Raw genomic sequence first — 15681 nt, forward strand, 5'->3', positions numbered from 1 at the left:
CACTGAATAGTTGTATTCATATGTGTATGACCTGTTTCAAATTCTAGACTATTACAGCCATATTTCAATTTTGTTTGCACATTTTTGAATAATTTTGTTGTAGACTTTCTGGAATAAAGCCTGCTAACATGCTTAAAGCAAAAAACCATTTGAAGTTGATAAATAAAATTTGGTATAAATCTTTGTATACATATTTAAATAGACTTTCATGTTATTATATCAGTTTTTCAATTTTTTCTAAAGTTTTGTAGTGGTTTGGAGTTATTTTGGTCAGAAGCTGGGGTTGCACAAGCATAAATCTTGTTAGCTTTAAATCATACATACAGACATATGATGCTTTTATGTATGGATATCTGTTGCAGAACACCAATGATAGCAGGTGGACTATTTGTGATAGACAAAAGCTGGTTTGAAGAACTTGGAAAATATGACATGAAAATGGATGTTTGGGGAGGTGAAAACTTAGGTTGGTATTGAAATAAATCCTTGCTAAGGTAAAATAATCTTTAGTTAAATCTGTGACTTCTGAGGCTCCAATGACTTTCAAGGTTTATAACTCACCTCTGTGAAAATAATACTTCTCTGAAATAGAAGTGAGCTATTGTATTACACCAGATGTTGGCATTGGTATCATTGTCCCATGTCCACACAGATAACAACCATTCTTGTTTCCTAGGTGCTAGGCAGCAGTTTGAAGTGGGTTTCATAACACCTACATCCTGGGGCAAGGCCTGAGGGGACTGAATTTATATATACATTATTTGTGCATTCTTGGTAAAGTTTTTGCATATAGCTTGGGTATTTTGCACACTATTAATACTCTTATACATGAGATCATAAAACTTAACCAGTGGATGCATCTTGATGAGTACCATTATATTTGTATATAAGCCTGTTAATGTTCAAGCTGACCCCTCAAACTGAATGGGTAAAAACATTAAAAAGTGCATGACCAGTGCATAAGCAGTTCCACAAGTCCGAGATGACATCACAAGATGCATGCAGTAAGTTCTAAATGCATGTATGATTATTACATGGAAGTTAGTATAATTTTGTTTGAAAAGTCAATAACTTTATTTAATTTTCTGTTTTCTTATTGTTTCTGCCTAAATCAGATTTGTATATAAATTTTTTTCACAGGTTGCTGTAACTGTAATCTCTCCCTTTTTACTCTAGTTAATTTTATTGTTAGTTTATGCAATATTATTTTATAACGATGCACCAGTAGTTACACTTTTATTTGGCCTTGAAATTGTAAATATCTAACTCACATTAAAAATGTGATCCCAGTATGACAACAATAAATAACAATAGTGTTTGGTTCAATGCTTGCATTTAGGCTAGTAAGCGTATTTACATAAAGGCACCACCGCATGTACATTGAAGGTTGGAACTTGCACTGAATGAAGTAGATCCCTTTGATTCAAATCATATGCACCACTGCACTAAGTTAAATAATATCTCCCAGATACAATAAAGAAGTTTCAGAAATAATGCTTCAGAAAGTATTGTACTACCGGAAAAACTGAGATGTAGTTTGCTTTGTTGTAAGCAACAATAAACAACTAAATGTGTTTAACTTTTCGTAAAGCTTACCTCAGTTTGTAGGATTGCTTATATCATTGGAAAAGAGTAATTCATAGTGCGTGGATCAATGTAAAATGCAAACACTATGTAGGTCTAGCTGAAATGTGAACTGGAAGAATATGATTTGGTATAAATAATGAATAAAGCAAAATCTGCATCTAATATTTTTTTTAATTAACAAGAATATAAGTGATGCTAAGCATACTTTTCACTTGTAAGTACTGTACATTATAGCACAGCCTGGTCTCCCAGATAAATTTGAACCAGCCAGTGAACTATGTAGTCTTTATTTACTTTTATTTAATTTCATGTTGGAGAAATCAGAAAATATGCACATGCAAAATAATAACAAAAACAATCATAGTACTTTATAACAGTTAGCGTGGTTATTGAAGGAACTGGTCACTGCAGTGTGACCTATGTAGATCTGACAATTTTGTCTTGACATTTTTCTTGTCTATAAATGTTTGGACCAAAAATGTGGGATTTTTTGCATTCATATAAGCCTTTGAAACAAATAATTATTTTTTCATGTTCCAAGGTTTACAGCCATTACAGTAGTCAACATTGTTCCAAAATTTACAGCCATTGTTCATGGTGTTACGAGTCTATGCTCTTAAAATAAGTAATAGAAAAGAGTGAAAGACAATAAGCTTTGTAAAATTTAACAAATAATTTATTTCCCTAGAATACAAAGTGAAAAATGAGAAAAAAGCACTTACATTATTGCTAATTAAATCCCAAAATAATCCAAGAATCAAAGACACAAGTCCTAGTAATTTAAAGTCCTGAATAAAATTGAGTAAATGTCCCGAAGAGATCCAAAACTGAAGGCAGTGACATGACTGTTATAGCCTACAGAATGCTGATGTATCAACAGTCTCTTGTTGAATCACAGAAATATTATTCCAGGTTTGAATTCAGTATTAATTCCAGTGAATGTCTTTATCAAAGAATTTTATCAGAGCACTTTTGTATTTCCAGAGAAAATAATCACTTGAATTCAATAATTTGAAGAAAATAAAAATTCAGCCCAAATTGGTCACAACATAATACAACTTGAAGGTGCTAGCTGTTAAAGCACAACTGACAAAATCCTCACAATCACAAGATTCTTTACTTGACCTCAGGTCACAATTAGCATTTTCTATTAAAAAAATTACCTAATGGAAAATAACCTTTTTAGAATGATCCAGTAAGCCTTGTTTATTTACAACACAATAACCTGTAAAATTCACTTAGGAATCTCCAAAACCCTGACCCATATCGACACATTTAATCCTTCTTGTTTACCTGAATAGTTGTTCTAGGGTTTAACGCCATTTTTCAGCACACGATAGGCCATATATGACGGCCAGTATAACTGGTGGAGGAAGAACCCTGGAAAACCCAGGAAAGAACCACCGACCCACGAGAAGCTACTGGCAGGCTTTCCCACGTACCCACACTAGCCGAGCCTTGGACTCGAACTACCTGAATAGTAATCCTGATATTAAGCTCATACACATAGAGAATAATTTAGCTATGTATTAGTTGTTGACATAAATGAAATACAGTATGTTTTAAAAAGTCAATAAGGTCAAGCAGAAATGAACTCAATTTTTGGACAAGGTCAATTTCCCCCTTTTGTTATATGAGCTTGGTCATGGCTTCCATTACATTATGCAATAGTAACACTGTATGCTTCTTTGCAAAAGAAGGTCATTGGGACCTCTATTTCACAATGTACTGACCTGTGTAAAGTTTTTCCATCTACTTCATGATGGAACTCTAATTTTTTATATAGTGTCAAATACTTTTGTGCTGGAATCATGAAACTTGGTGACAGAATGCAGCTTCATAAGTGCTACACCCTCCACTTAAAAAGTGGTCACTGTGACCCATAGTTCACACTTCACTGATTTGTTTAGTTTGATTGCTTTTATTGTTCATACCTTAATCATTAAATCCCTAAATGCCAGAAATTGTCAGTATGACCTATATTTAAGATGTTAGAGGTTTAGGTAAAGTTTTTGCAATTGTTCATGACCACATTAGTTTTTGGCATGCTTTGCACATACTGTCCTATCTAGAATGATGAAATTTGAAGGATGCATCTTCATGAGCACTACTCTTCTATTTTAGTATATCTAAAATGAAAACGTGATCCCAGTTTGATACCTTGGTCAACTTCTGTCAGTTGGAAAATTGTTGTTTTCCATGGACTTGAAGATTTCACATGTTGGTTGGTCACTCAGCATTTAAATCATCAAACATGTCTTTGAACAGATAGCAGCTTCTAGAAATGTAAAATCTATTTTCTTTCCCCAGAAATTTCATTTCGAGTGTGGCAGTGCCATGGCAGTCTAGAAATAATACCTTGTAGTCGTGTAGGTCATGTCTTCCGCAAACAGCATCCTTATACATTTCCAGGGGGTAGTGGGAATGTTTTTGCAAGGTAAGTCACTGTGATCTTTACACGTGTTAAGTACACAATAGCTTTGTGGCCTAGGATCAGAACCAGAATTGCCAAATGCTGGCTTGGGCACCCATCTGTGCTATCAAGGAATCTTATTATAAGAGATCTCAGTATTATGCATTCCATTATGTAATAATAATACTATGTATCATGTACCCCAGTATAAGACAACCTTACTATTAGGCACATTGGTATAACACAGTCCTTTTTATAACAAAAGCATGATCTTAGCCCCCCCATTACATTATGTAATAATAACACAATGTACAATGTATCCTAGTATAAGACAACCCCTTTTCCAACATGAGCATAGTCATAGCTTCCATTACGTTATGCAGTAGTAACACTATGTATGATGTACCCCAGTATAAGACCTCACTATAAGGCATCTCAGTATAACACAAGAAGAATGATGTAATTTATAAATGGGTATGTAAAATAATTATTCCAAAGAGACACCATGCTGATTTTGGTTACATAATTATTTGGTGACCAGGCCCTGCTGCATTTCGCTGAAAGACTTGCATTTTCAGTTTTAAAAATAATTGGTATAGATTTGTGTTGCTCATGTTTATGTCACCATGTTCTGCATCTGCATTTGAGACTTAGCTTTGTCAAATATGTCTTAATGTTACAGATGCTTATTGGCAGGATATTAAAGTTAAGCTCATTTATAACTTGGATTTTACTTTGCAGGTAGTAAGAAAAGGTATAGCACTAGTTTTGTGCCAAGTAATGACAAGATTAATGGTGCTTCTACCAGGAACATAATGTAAAAATACGGCAGCAATTGCACATTTTCAGAACATTTTCATGTGTACTCAAAGTGAACTGTAGAAATCCATTCAGATAACTAATCTTATTTTGGTGACATATCATGTACAAATCAGAGTACACTGTGACCCCGCTATAGCACGTGCCGTTATAACACACATTTGGATATTACACGGTCATGTTGTGGCTCCTGAAATTTCATATAGTTGTATTTTTCTAGTTCATGAGATAAAAAAATCTTTCTTAAAAGTATGGAAAAAGCGTAAAAAGTTTATTACCATTTTGGGGAAGAGGTCGCATATGAATAATACAAGACAATTGTGGCTGGCTCATGAAATTTTATATGTATTTTTTTGTACATGAAAAAGTATTTTTCTTCTTCTTAAATGTACGAAAATAACAGCAAAATATACCATCTGGAGATTTTTTTTAATTGGCGAAATTGTCGGCTGTTTAAACTTGTATATACAACCATTGTTTTGGAGTGGAGAAATTCAGAGACCCCATGAAAGGAAGCTGCAAACTGGATATAAAATGCACTGTAATTTATCTTTTGCTACATAAATAAATTCTTTGTCCATATTGACAAACCATCTAAACAGTGCATTGTTATATCATAATTTGCTTATCTTGACATGTAGCATGAGTACACTATGCTGTGAGATATCCGCTTTTTTATTGTTGACATTTCTGGTAATGGAGATCAACCGGACGAGGCATTATCTCATAATCTGTCTTTTGTCGGATTTTTGGTCACTTGCTAGTAATTAATATATTTACATAGACTGACATTTGTATGTGGATGGTAAGTAAAATACCTCTTATTTTCACTCAGAATTAAATCCTTCAGGACACTTATATTTTCTGTCATCAGACCAGAACACTTGTGTCTTTATCGTTCGTTGACCCTTTGTTAAATTTCTGAAGCATTCATGAAAAGCAGCATCATGCTGCTACCACATATGTAAAAAAGAAACCACATCTTACTTATTAGTTTATTCAGCATCCAGTAACTAGAATAGACCAAACGATGGCCAAATTCTTTTTAGAAATGTACCCAGATAAATAGTTTGCTGAAAACATATTCAGCAGATGGAAAAAAATCAGTCTCAGTCATGCAGTACAATTATTTGATGTTGCTGCCACAATAAGAAATGGGCATTTGTTTGGTTCTCCAAAGCTGTCCTTAAGTGGTGACTTCAATAACACATGCACCATTCATCAAAGAAAGCTGACTATTCAATAAAAGCAAAGAGCTTTTCTTCCAAGGAAGTTAGTACCAAACTTAAGTAAAAGTAATGGAATCTGATGGATTTTTACATTTTCCAATGTGACCCAAGCACGTTTACTGTGCTGTGAAAGTTTCCTTTTTGCAGGGAAAATGTTTATGGTATGAACACTACCAACAGCAGCTTAAAAAGGTAACTAACTTTTACTGACTTGGGACGTACTGAAAAGTAAATGTGCTTCGTCATTCGTTATGTGATTGTGCTATGTTTTTCCACTGAATTCAGACCAATATGACCTGTCACAAAATTATTGAATATTTTAAATCTGTGTGCGTGCATATTTTCGATGGAATCACTTGTATTGTGGATTCAGTGTATATGATGAGATATGCGAGTCAGTACATGGTGTTGATACTCTATTCATGCTATACATTAGATGTGTATTTATAAACAGTAGTCACGTATATGTACCAATTTGTGGTTCTCTAAATATAGTAAACTATTATATATGCCTTCTCTGCTTTCATTACAGATATATTTCTGATTTAATATGCATATATTTAAGATGGTAACTATGCCAATGAAGCCCGCCCACATTTATTACGTACCCCCCAGCAAATTTTTGGGGGTGCATGCATTATTTTCTTCAGCTAACTGACCTGGTTGCCTATAACATGGTTCAATCTATAACACGGTCGGGTTCTATGGCTCCCAACTACAGTTTTATAGCAGGGTCACACTGTACTTTTGTTTTAAAATCAATTGCTCATGTGAAACTAGGAACATCACCAGTAAACCTTTCATTAACAGATACTAACATTATTAAGGCAATAATATTGCTATATTCCAGTTCAGGTTCCAGCATAAGTTTTGTTTTTGATATTTGTTTTATGCTAACAGGAATACAAGAAGGGCAGCAGAGGTATGGATGGATGAATACAAAGAATTTTACTACGCAGCAGTGCCATCAGCAAAAATGGTCAATTTTGGAGAGTAAGGAATCTTTATTTAACTTTTCTTGCTCCTTCTGCCTTCCACCTGCTATTAGAATAGGACACATTGTTTAGGTTGCTTTGATTCAAAGCTGATGTGAAAGAAACTTTGCTTGGAATAACTAACTCATATTTTTGGGAAAACTATATCACAGGTTTTGCTGCGAGCATGTATGTTAATTTCATCAGCATTTAATCTTTTTTTGAAAGTTTTCAATGGAACAGAGAATGAAAAAAGAAACAATTAGGGAGAAACATCTGTGTAATATATTGTACGGTAAATACAGTATTTACAGATGCTGCCAGGCCATGGAATCATGGGATCTCTCCCCAAAATCATCAGTTCACACAAACTTTAAAACCTAATTCGGTACAGGTCATGCAAATTACCTTCTGTTTCTGCGGTTTCATGTTTCCAGTGTACCTGTTCCTTTCATTTTTAAAATTGAAAATAAATGGTTATCAGAACATCATGATTAGATCTATTTGTGCTTGATCTCAGTTGCCAAGTTAGATGTGTTGGATACTATTACTGATTGATTTGTCTCATAGATTAATCCACTGATCTGCCTTAATGGAGATCTCTAGAGTATGATTGTCAATAATGTCGAAAGATAAAAGTAATTACTTATGAAAAGTGTGGACAGAATGGTCTTCTACTCAGGATGACTGTAGAATTTTGCTAGCACCATGGCATCTCTGCACATGGGTGAAAAAAATCCCCTCCCCTCTGTAGGTCGTTGTATGGGACTGCCTCCTTTACCCTCATAAGAACATTTTTGGCTACATTTTGAAGTATTTAACAATTTATGTGATGCATACACAGGACTAATGTTCTTCTGTCACATAATATGTCAGAGTCTGTGCTGTTTCATTTATCATTCCATACTAATGGAATTAAATCAGGTAAGTGTACAACAGTTATATCTGATCTAGGTCTAAGATATTTGCAGTTGACTTATCATTCATCATTGACTTATCATTCATCATTGACTTATTGTTCAAGCTTTGCAAACTCATTTGCAAATAATCTTTTCTAAAATAAAAACCAAGTCGATACAGAAAAATCATCTTAAAATGGAGAGCAAGAAGATAAATTTGTACATGCTTTTTGGGCTGATATACCAGGTGCCAGAGCATGGTCATTAGAAAATACCAGTTGCCAGAGCATGGTCATTAGAAATACCAGGTGCCAGAGCATGGTCATTGATGATTCAGACAAACTAGTGGTACATAGGTGATTGAATACTAACTGTCAGTTGGATCCCGGTGTAGTTGGACAGAAGTCCATAGGACTTAACAATTAGGAATAATTTTGATGGACGGTTTTTGATATTTGAGACAGATCTGCTTTATACCTGGCTAAATACAGAAGAAAAGCACTGGAGCTTTTTTACAACATAGTGATGTTGTTGAAAGCTTTATGATCTTTAACATGTTTCCATGGTTTCATTTCTGTCAATCACAGCAGCATGCATAAATATTTTTGCAAGCTTCTGTATTTTCAGTACATTTGGGTGCTAATTGAAGTACAGAAGCTCATCTTGATTGTTGATCTTGTCCATTTGTTGTTATTTAGAATCCAAACCATTCAATTTTGGTCACATTATTTATTAAATATTGGCTTGGTTTTTTTAGGACATTTGACAAGTCTTTTGAATAAATCTTTGTTTCACAATGATCCTTTAACATTTTGTAAAAATGTCATGTTTAGAATGAACTTGCATTATATGCCACATTACTTGTGTATAACATGAACCTGGCTGTGTATGGTGTATAACATGAACCCAGCTGTGAGTGGTATTATAACATTAACCCAGCTGTGAATTGTGTATAACATGAACCCTGCTGTGAATAGTGTATAACATGAACCCTGCTGTGAATGGTGTATAATATTAACCCAGCTGTGAATGGTGTATAATATTAACCCAGCTGTGAATGGTGTATAACATGAACCCAGCTGTGAGTGGTATTATAACATTAACCCAGCTGTGAATTGTGTATAACATGAACCCAGCTGTGAATAGTGTATAACATGAACCCAGCTGTGAGTGGTATTATAACATTAACCCAGCTGTGAATTGTGTATAACATGAACCCTGCTGTGAAAGTGTATAACATGAACCCAGCTGTGAATGGTGTATAATATTAACCCAGCTGTGAATAGTGTATAACATGAACCCAGCTGTGAGTGGTATTATAACATTAACCCAGCTGTGAATTGTGTATAACATGAACCCAGCTGTGAATAGTGTATAACATGAACCCAGCTGTGAATGGTGTATAATATTAACCCAGCTGTGAATGGTGTATAATATTAACCCAGCTGTGAATGGTGTATAACATGAACCCAGCTGTGAATGGTGTATAACATGAACCCAGCTGTGAATTGTGTATAACATTAACCCAGCTGTGAATGGTGTATAATATTAACCCAGCCGTGAATGGTGTATGACATGAACCCAGCTGTGAATGGTGTGTAACATGAACCCAGCTGCGAATGGTGTATAACATTAACCCAGCTGTGAATGGTGTATAACATTAACCCAGCTGTGAATAGTGTAGACTTTGATCTGCAGAGTCATGGTGTTCATTCTGTTATTACAAGGAAACGGCTTTAACCCTGATCTGCGAGTTGATTCTACAATTTCTGATCTTGGTTAATGCTGTTTGTATTTAGGTGTAGTTGCAAAATGACACTCATATCCTTTGTGTTCATACATTTTGTTTGTTTGCATGATTTACATGATCTTTTCACATGGTTTGCTAATTAATGATGACTTTCTCACCTGTCATACCATTTTAACTGGTACTGTCCTTTGCAAGAAAACCTTGCTCAGATATAAATTGGCGTTCACTTTTTCTTTTTACTGAAAATTAGTGTAAGATGATAAGTTAATTTTTTCATGGTATTTTCAGAAATCACTTGTGAAGAAATTTAGCTTTTATTCCCATGAGTGATTTTTTTATTTTTTATGTCTTTATCATTACTTTTATTCAATCAATGCTGAGCTGGATTATACGATTACATGTCAGCTTAAAGCACATGTCAGCCCCCCCTCCCCCAAGTTGTGCATATGAATTTTTTTCATGCCCCCTTTGGTATTCAAACTTAATGAATCTGACATTCTTCTGTATCGAACTCATTAGTGTCAATAAAGAGCATGAAGTTTTTTGTTTCCTTTCCTTTTCAGGACAAGCTATTTTCTTTGAGTATGATTTATATATATTTGCATGTCAGTACCTCATCTGAGGATATATGGTGTTTGGCCATTTCTTTTTAATTTCTTTCAATTTGTAGTTTTAAAAGTACCTTGGAGCAATTTTACAATTTCAGCTATAGGGGATTTTGTTTTTTTTTGCTTCTATTTTAGATCTTTTATGTTGTTTACTCGTCTGGCTGGAAGGCGTAGTAAGTTTATAGTGTGGCTATGTTTTTGATCCATTTTGTAATATGTTGGTAGGTTGATATCCTCAGTATCTTGGTTGATTTTAAATATGGATGTGATTTATGGGGTGATCTTACATTCAATTTCTTTTACCACTCTGGAGGCCATATTTGTGATCTGATTTTGATTTAACTTGGAACATATACTTGTATCATCTGTGTCTTGGACAATTTCAATAATGAGCAGGATCACTTCTATTAATATCTTGCATCTGATTGGCTGAGCCTTATTCCACTATGGATTCTTTATTTATGACCTGACTTTGATCACATTTAGAACATACACTTATATCATGAAGATCTCAGGTTAAATAATTAGGGAGATACATGCATATTAATGAGGTGATCTTGCATTTTATTGGCTGGAAATCATATTACTGATCATGTGGTCAGACTTATAGACCTGTATCATGAAGCTTTTGAATGAGTTCAGTATTGAGCAAGATCCATGAATATTATTAATATTAATGAGTTGATCTTTAATCTGTATGTCTGATCTTGTTTCTACTCTGGATGACATGTTTCTAACCAGATTTTGACAAAACTTGGAATGTAGGCTTATATGATCAAGATCTCATATGAGTTAGGTAATGAGTGATCTTTCATCTGATTGGCTGAACTTGTTACAACTCTAGAAACCTTATTTGTTATCTGATTGCTAGTAAACTTGGTAAATATACTTATATCATGAAAATGTATGGTGAATTTTTATTATGAGCGAGATCTGCATCTTTTATAAATTCAGCACAGTTAGAAATAGTTCTTAGATTGTATGAGATTTAAATATTTCTTTAAATGTTAAAATTGATATTTTTTTTCAAAAATAAAGCAAAGGAGCAGACTCTTGACTATTGAGACACGTATGGATTACAGAATTCTTACCCTTGCAAAACTAATGGAAACTTGGTGAAAATTAAACTTTATAACTCAAGATGCATTCATTTTATTAGAACATTTTATAAAAATAGTAAAATAATACACTTTAGGGATTAAAATTAACAATTTGTATTTTATAACTGAAGAAAAGTTATAGAAATATTGTTAGGGATAAAGTACAATTGCAGGCTAGCACAAACTAAATGCTTGTGCATCTTAAATAAGAATAAGAATTTCTTTACACAGTTTTGTATTTTTCTTTGCAAGTAGTTGTTTTTTTTCTTCTAATATTGATTGATCCAATATGAACATATTTCTTGTAAAAGCCAGGTCTTGGTTTATAAATTTATTTGCAGAGAATAATTTTTAAAAAATTAATAAAATCAAATAATATTTGGAAGCAAATTTGATATGTTTGGTGAAACTGAGCTTCTGAGTTGCTAGTAATGCCATTAGATTGTGCCTCAAACATTTGTCATTATTTTTGTTTGTTATGTTACTACATGTATTGTGCATTATTTTTGTTCACTGTTTATCGCTATTACTAACCAATTTTGGGGGGAATTTATTTTATTTGTAGCACTTCCATTTTTTAAATTACTTAGAGAAACCCATGACTTAAGCAAAGCAAAACAACCACCTGTGAATTATAATTTGTTTTTTGTGTGTAAGACATGATTTTAGAGCAGAACTTAATGCTTCATCTGCAAGCATAACATTTAAATCCTTGGATGTTGTACATTATAGGCAAGAGACTGTGTATATTAATTTTGCCTTTATCATTACAAAGAATTTGTATCAGACTTTGGTAAAATTGATAAGATTTGTGTGCTTTAAAGTGTGACTGATAGTTTGCATAGGTCATGCTCTTCTAATGCTACATAAGCCTGATTAGTCCACTGTCAAGTTATATAGGACAGGTTAGTGTATCAGGCCTGATTAGTCCACTGTCAAGTTATAAAGGACAGGTTAGTGTATCAGGCCTGATTAGTCCACTGTCAAGTTATATAGGACAGGTTAGTGTATCAGGCCTGATTAGTCCACTGTCAAGTTATATAGGACAGGTTAGTGTATCAGGCCTGATTAATACACTGTCAAGTTATATAGGACAGGTTAGTGTATCAGGCCTGTCAGGACCTCTTGTTATCTTGCTAGTTGTTGTATTGTATCTTACAGCTGTTAGGACCATGCCCAGTATATGTATAACTTGCTATAATGACCACCTGCCCATAGAGACTACTGTTATTCAGTCCCCTCCAAATTTCCTATATACATGTAGTTCATCTGCATATTGAAACAACCTGCTCAACATGACCAGTGAGCAGTGTTTTTCGGTCTCATGGACCAACAGTTACTGCATATTGATACTGATGAGTATGAGGAATGAATGTCCTCAACATGATTAATGACCTTCACTTTAAGAGACATGATCTCGCCTGATTGATTTTGCATCAGTTTATCTATATATCAAACTGTCAAGCTTCTTTCTACTTTATCTTTCCTTCTGAATCCATTTTCATGACTCTTACTTCTATATTAAGACCTCTGTTCCCTGAGTGGTCATTGTGCACAGGTTTGATTATAGTTTTGAAACTTTTATAGTATCTGGGAATAGTGACATTTTTTTTACTTCATAGTAGTTCTTTTAAAATATTAGACCTTTCAGAATATCCTGAACATTTCTTCCTGAACTAGCATACTAAAAATTAAGTTATGAAGATCTGTACTTCAGATAAAACGTTAGATTCTTTTTCACTTTTGGCATGAAATTTCATAACCAAGGTTTGAGAATATGGTACCAGGTCTTTAAGATGAGCTGATGCTTTAATTTTTATTTTATTTTTTATTTTTTTAAATGTTTTATGTTTTGATTTTCTTCTTGGTTGGTTGGTGTGGGTTTAACTCTATTTTTCAGCACATGATAGGTTATCCATGGCAGCCAGTATATTTGGTGGAGAAATAACCTGGAAAACCCCTGGGAAGAATCACAGACCCATGGGAAGCTACTGGCAAAATTTCTCACATACTCACATTGGCCTAGCCCAAGACTTGAACCCATGCAGAGAGAGGTGAGATGTCACTGATCTATAAAGGCGCTACTTGGGCCCCTTTTTTGATGGTGATAACCAGTATTGTGAGCTGTTGGGATACACTAGTTTTGTCCAGATGTTCATCTGTCAGTTTCTTCTCCTTGTAATGTGAACTCCCAACTACACTGATTGATGGATAGAATCTTATTAGGTGCGATGTTTCAAGAGGATAATTATATGTCAACAAAAGGTTTCAGTTCTGTTGATGCATCCTCAGTTGCAGAAGCTTGGGGTATTGGTGGATCATAGGTAAACATAAGTGGGGATATTTGAAATGACTTCCAGTTTGGTTTTAAATTTGCATGCTTTTCCATCTCTGAAAAAAAATACTGTTGATGTTCTTAATGCTGCTCATTTAACGGTATTTTTCCTTGGTATTTTCCTGAGTAACTCAGGGGCTACAGTATTGGACTTTGACCAGTCCTGGTGTATTTGTTGACCTCCAGAAACATCTCAGATTATTTCAATTCTCAGCACAGGGAGACAGACCTTTTACGGATTTCTAGAAAACTTCCCAACCATTAGAGGTCAGTTGGGTTTTATCTATGCACTTTCTCATAAGAATGGAGATACTGTGATTCAGTCTGTCTGGAAATGAACACTTATTTATTGCCTATATGTTCTATGTCCTTTTGAAGTCATCCTAAACTAACTGAGCTAAACATTTTAAACATGGGTCAGTGATAGTCCTATGGGTAAAGATTGTGCCAACTTTTTGTTGAATTTGATTGCATCTCAGTGGGTGGAACATGGAAGATAAGGCTAATTGTACATTAATTTCAGATAACTCATGAGTTGTATCAGTATGTCTTACATGTCTGGGAATTAACATATGTCACCAATGACTAAAAGACAAATTGATACATACAAATGACATCTACCTGGGGCCCATGACAATCCTCAAGAACTTAATTTAACTCCATGATCATAACCTAATAGTTTTCAGATCCCCATCTTTTAACTCTAACTCTTTCTATATATAACTCACTCACTAGTTAAGGGGTCCATCCTTGCATCAGAAGTTTCTAAGCCCATGGATGTTACTTGAAAAGCATTGAAATTCCCATCTTGTAACCATGTACATGCTTGTTAGACATGTACACACAAGTTCACATACCGAATAGTCATTTACTTATGGGGCAGTCTATGTATTCAGATGTACCCACCCACCCAACATGCTCAAACATAGAGGTAAAATCTGAAAGTGCTGGGGGACACATTTAATAAATAGGGAATTCTAGTTCTTATTTGCCATAATTCTGTATATTTGTATATTATCTTTTCTCATAGAATAAGCTGCAAACAATTCACATACAGGTATTTACATAAAATTTGAATTTCACTGTAAAATTTGAATACATATTATTTTCAGTATATCGGAAAGATTGGAACTGAAAAAGCAGCTGAAGTGCAAACCATTTAGCTGGTACCTGAAAAATGTATATCCAGAACTAAAGTAAGTGGCATGGAAACCTTGTCTTTTTAATAATGAATACAGTGACATGATGTTATTTAGTCATCTCTTGGAAAATATTCAGATTCCTTATAGGTCAGATGAATCATTTTGCAATTAGCTTTAATCCGTATTCTTAATTTTCATTGTGATAATACTACAGTGAACTTGTTTAAATTGGACCCTGAGTATTTCTTTGGTCTAAAACTGGCACAAGTTTATTTGCCTGACTGTGACTCCACATTCTGGTCAAAATTTTTAATTTGACTTTTGTTCCGATTACACAGGTTCATTGTTGTAGGGAGAGTTTACTGTCTTGAGTTCTCTGCAATACTCACTTCATGTACAATATCCCATTTGCAGTAGTGGAAGTAATATTGTGTTGTCCCACAATTCTCCTGTATATATGCTTTTGAAGAAAAGAAAGCATTATCCTGCCATCTTCATTGCTTAGTTTTTAATTCATGCTTAAATGTGCATATTTAGTTGTATGAACCTTTAGTCTTTGCAAATCCTCCAACATTTTTCGATTAGCTCTACTGGTCATAGACAAGAATTCTTACTGGATGGTCTGCTGTACATTTGCCATCATCCATCTGTTCATTAGCAAAAATTTATTATCACTACTCCTCCAGAACTACTTACAGGATTGCTATTTCAACTGTACACACACATTCATCCTGAAGTCTAGTTGGTCTCAGACATTCAGTATAGCTGCCACAGTAGCTGTCTTGAATCTTATTGTTAATTTCTACTCCTCCTCTTTCACTGGTC

The 15681-nt window shown here is 34.2% G+C and overlaps 1 protein-coding gene across 1 annotated transcript in view; it reads left to right on the forward strand.

The window, feature by feature from the left end:
* Positions 1–15681, forward strand: part of LOC149808340 (polypeptide N-acetylgalactosaminyltransferase-like) — a 126630-nt gene that overhangs the window by 69631 nt on the left and 41318 nt on the right. Inside the window, exons 9-12 of the mRNA XM_089975896.1 lie at positions 363–466; positions 3898–4024; positions 6949–7041; positions 14827–14910. Coding sequence (XP_089832022.1) covers positions 363–466; positions 3898–4024; positions 6949–7041; positions 14827–14910 — 408 coding nt within the window. The remainder of the gene's footprint in view (positions 1–362; positions 467–3897; positions 4025–6948; positions 7042–14826; positions 14911–15681) is intronic.

The sequence above is a fragment of the Sinohyriopsis cumingii genome, chromosome 1, assembly GCF_028554795.1.
Source record: "Sinohyriopsis cumingii isolate HCF-2022 chromosome 1, ASM2855479v2, whole genome shotgun sequence".
NCBI classification, from domain to species: Eukaryota; Metazoa; Mollusca; class Bivalvia; order Unionida; family Unionidae; genus Sinohyriopsis; species Sinohyriopsis cumingii.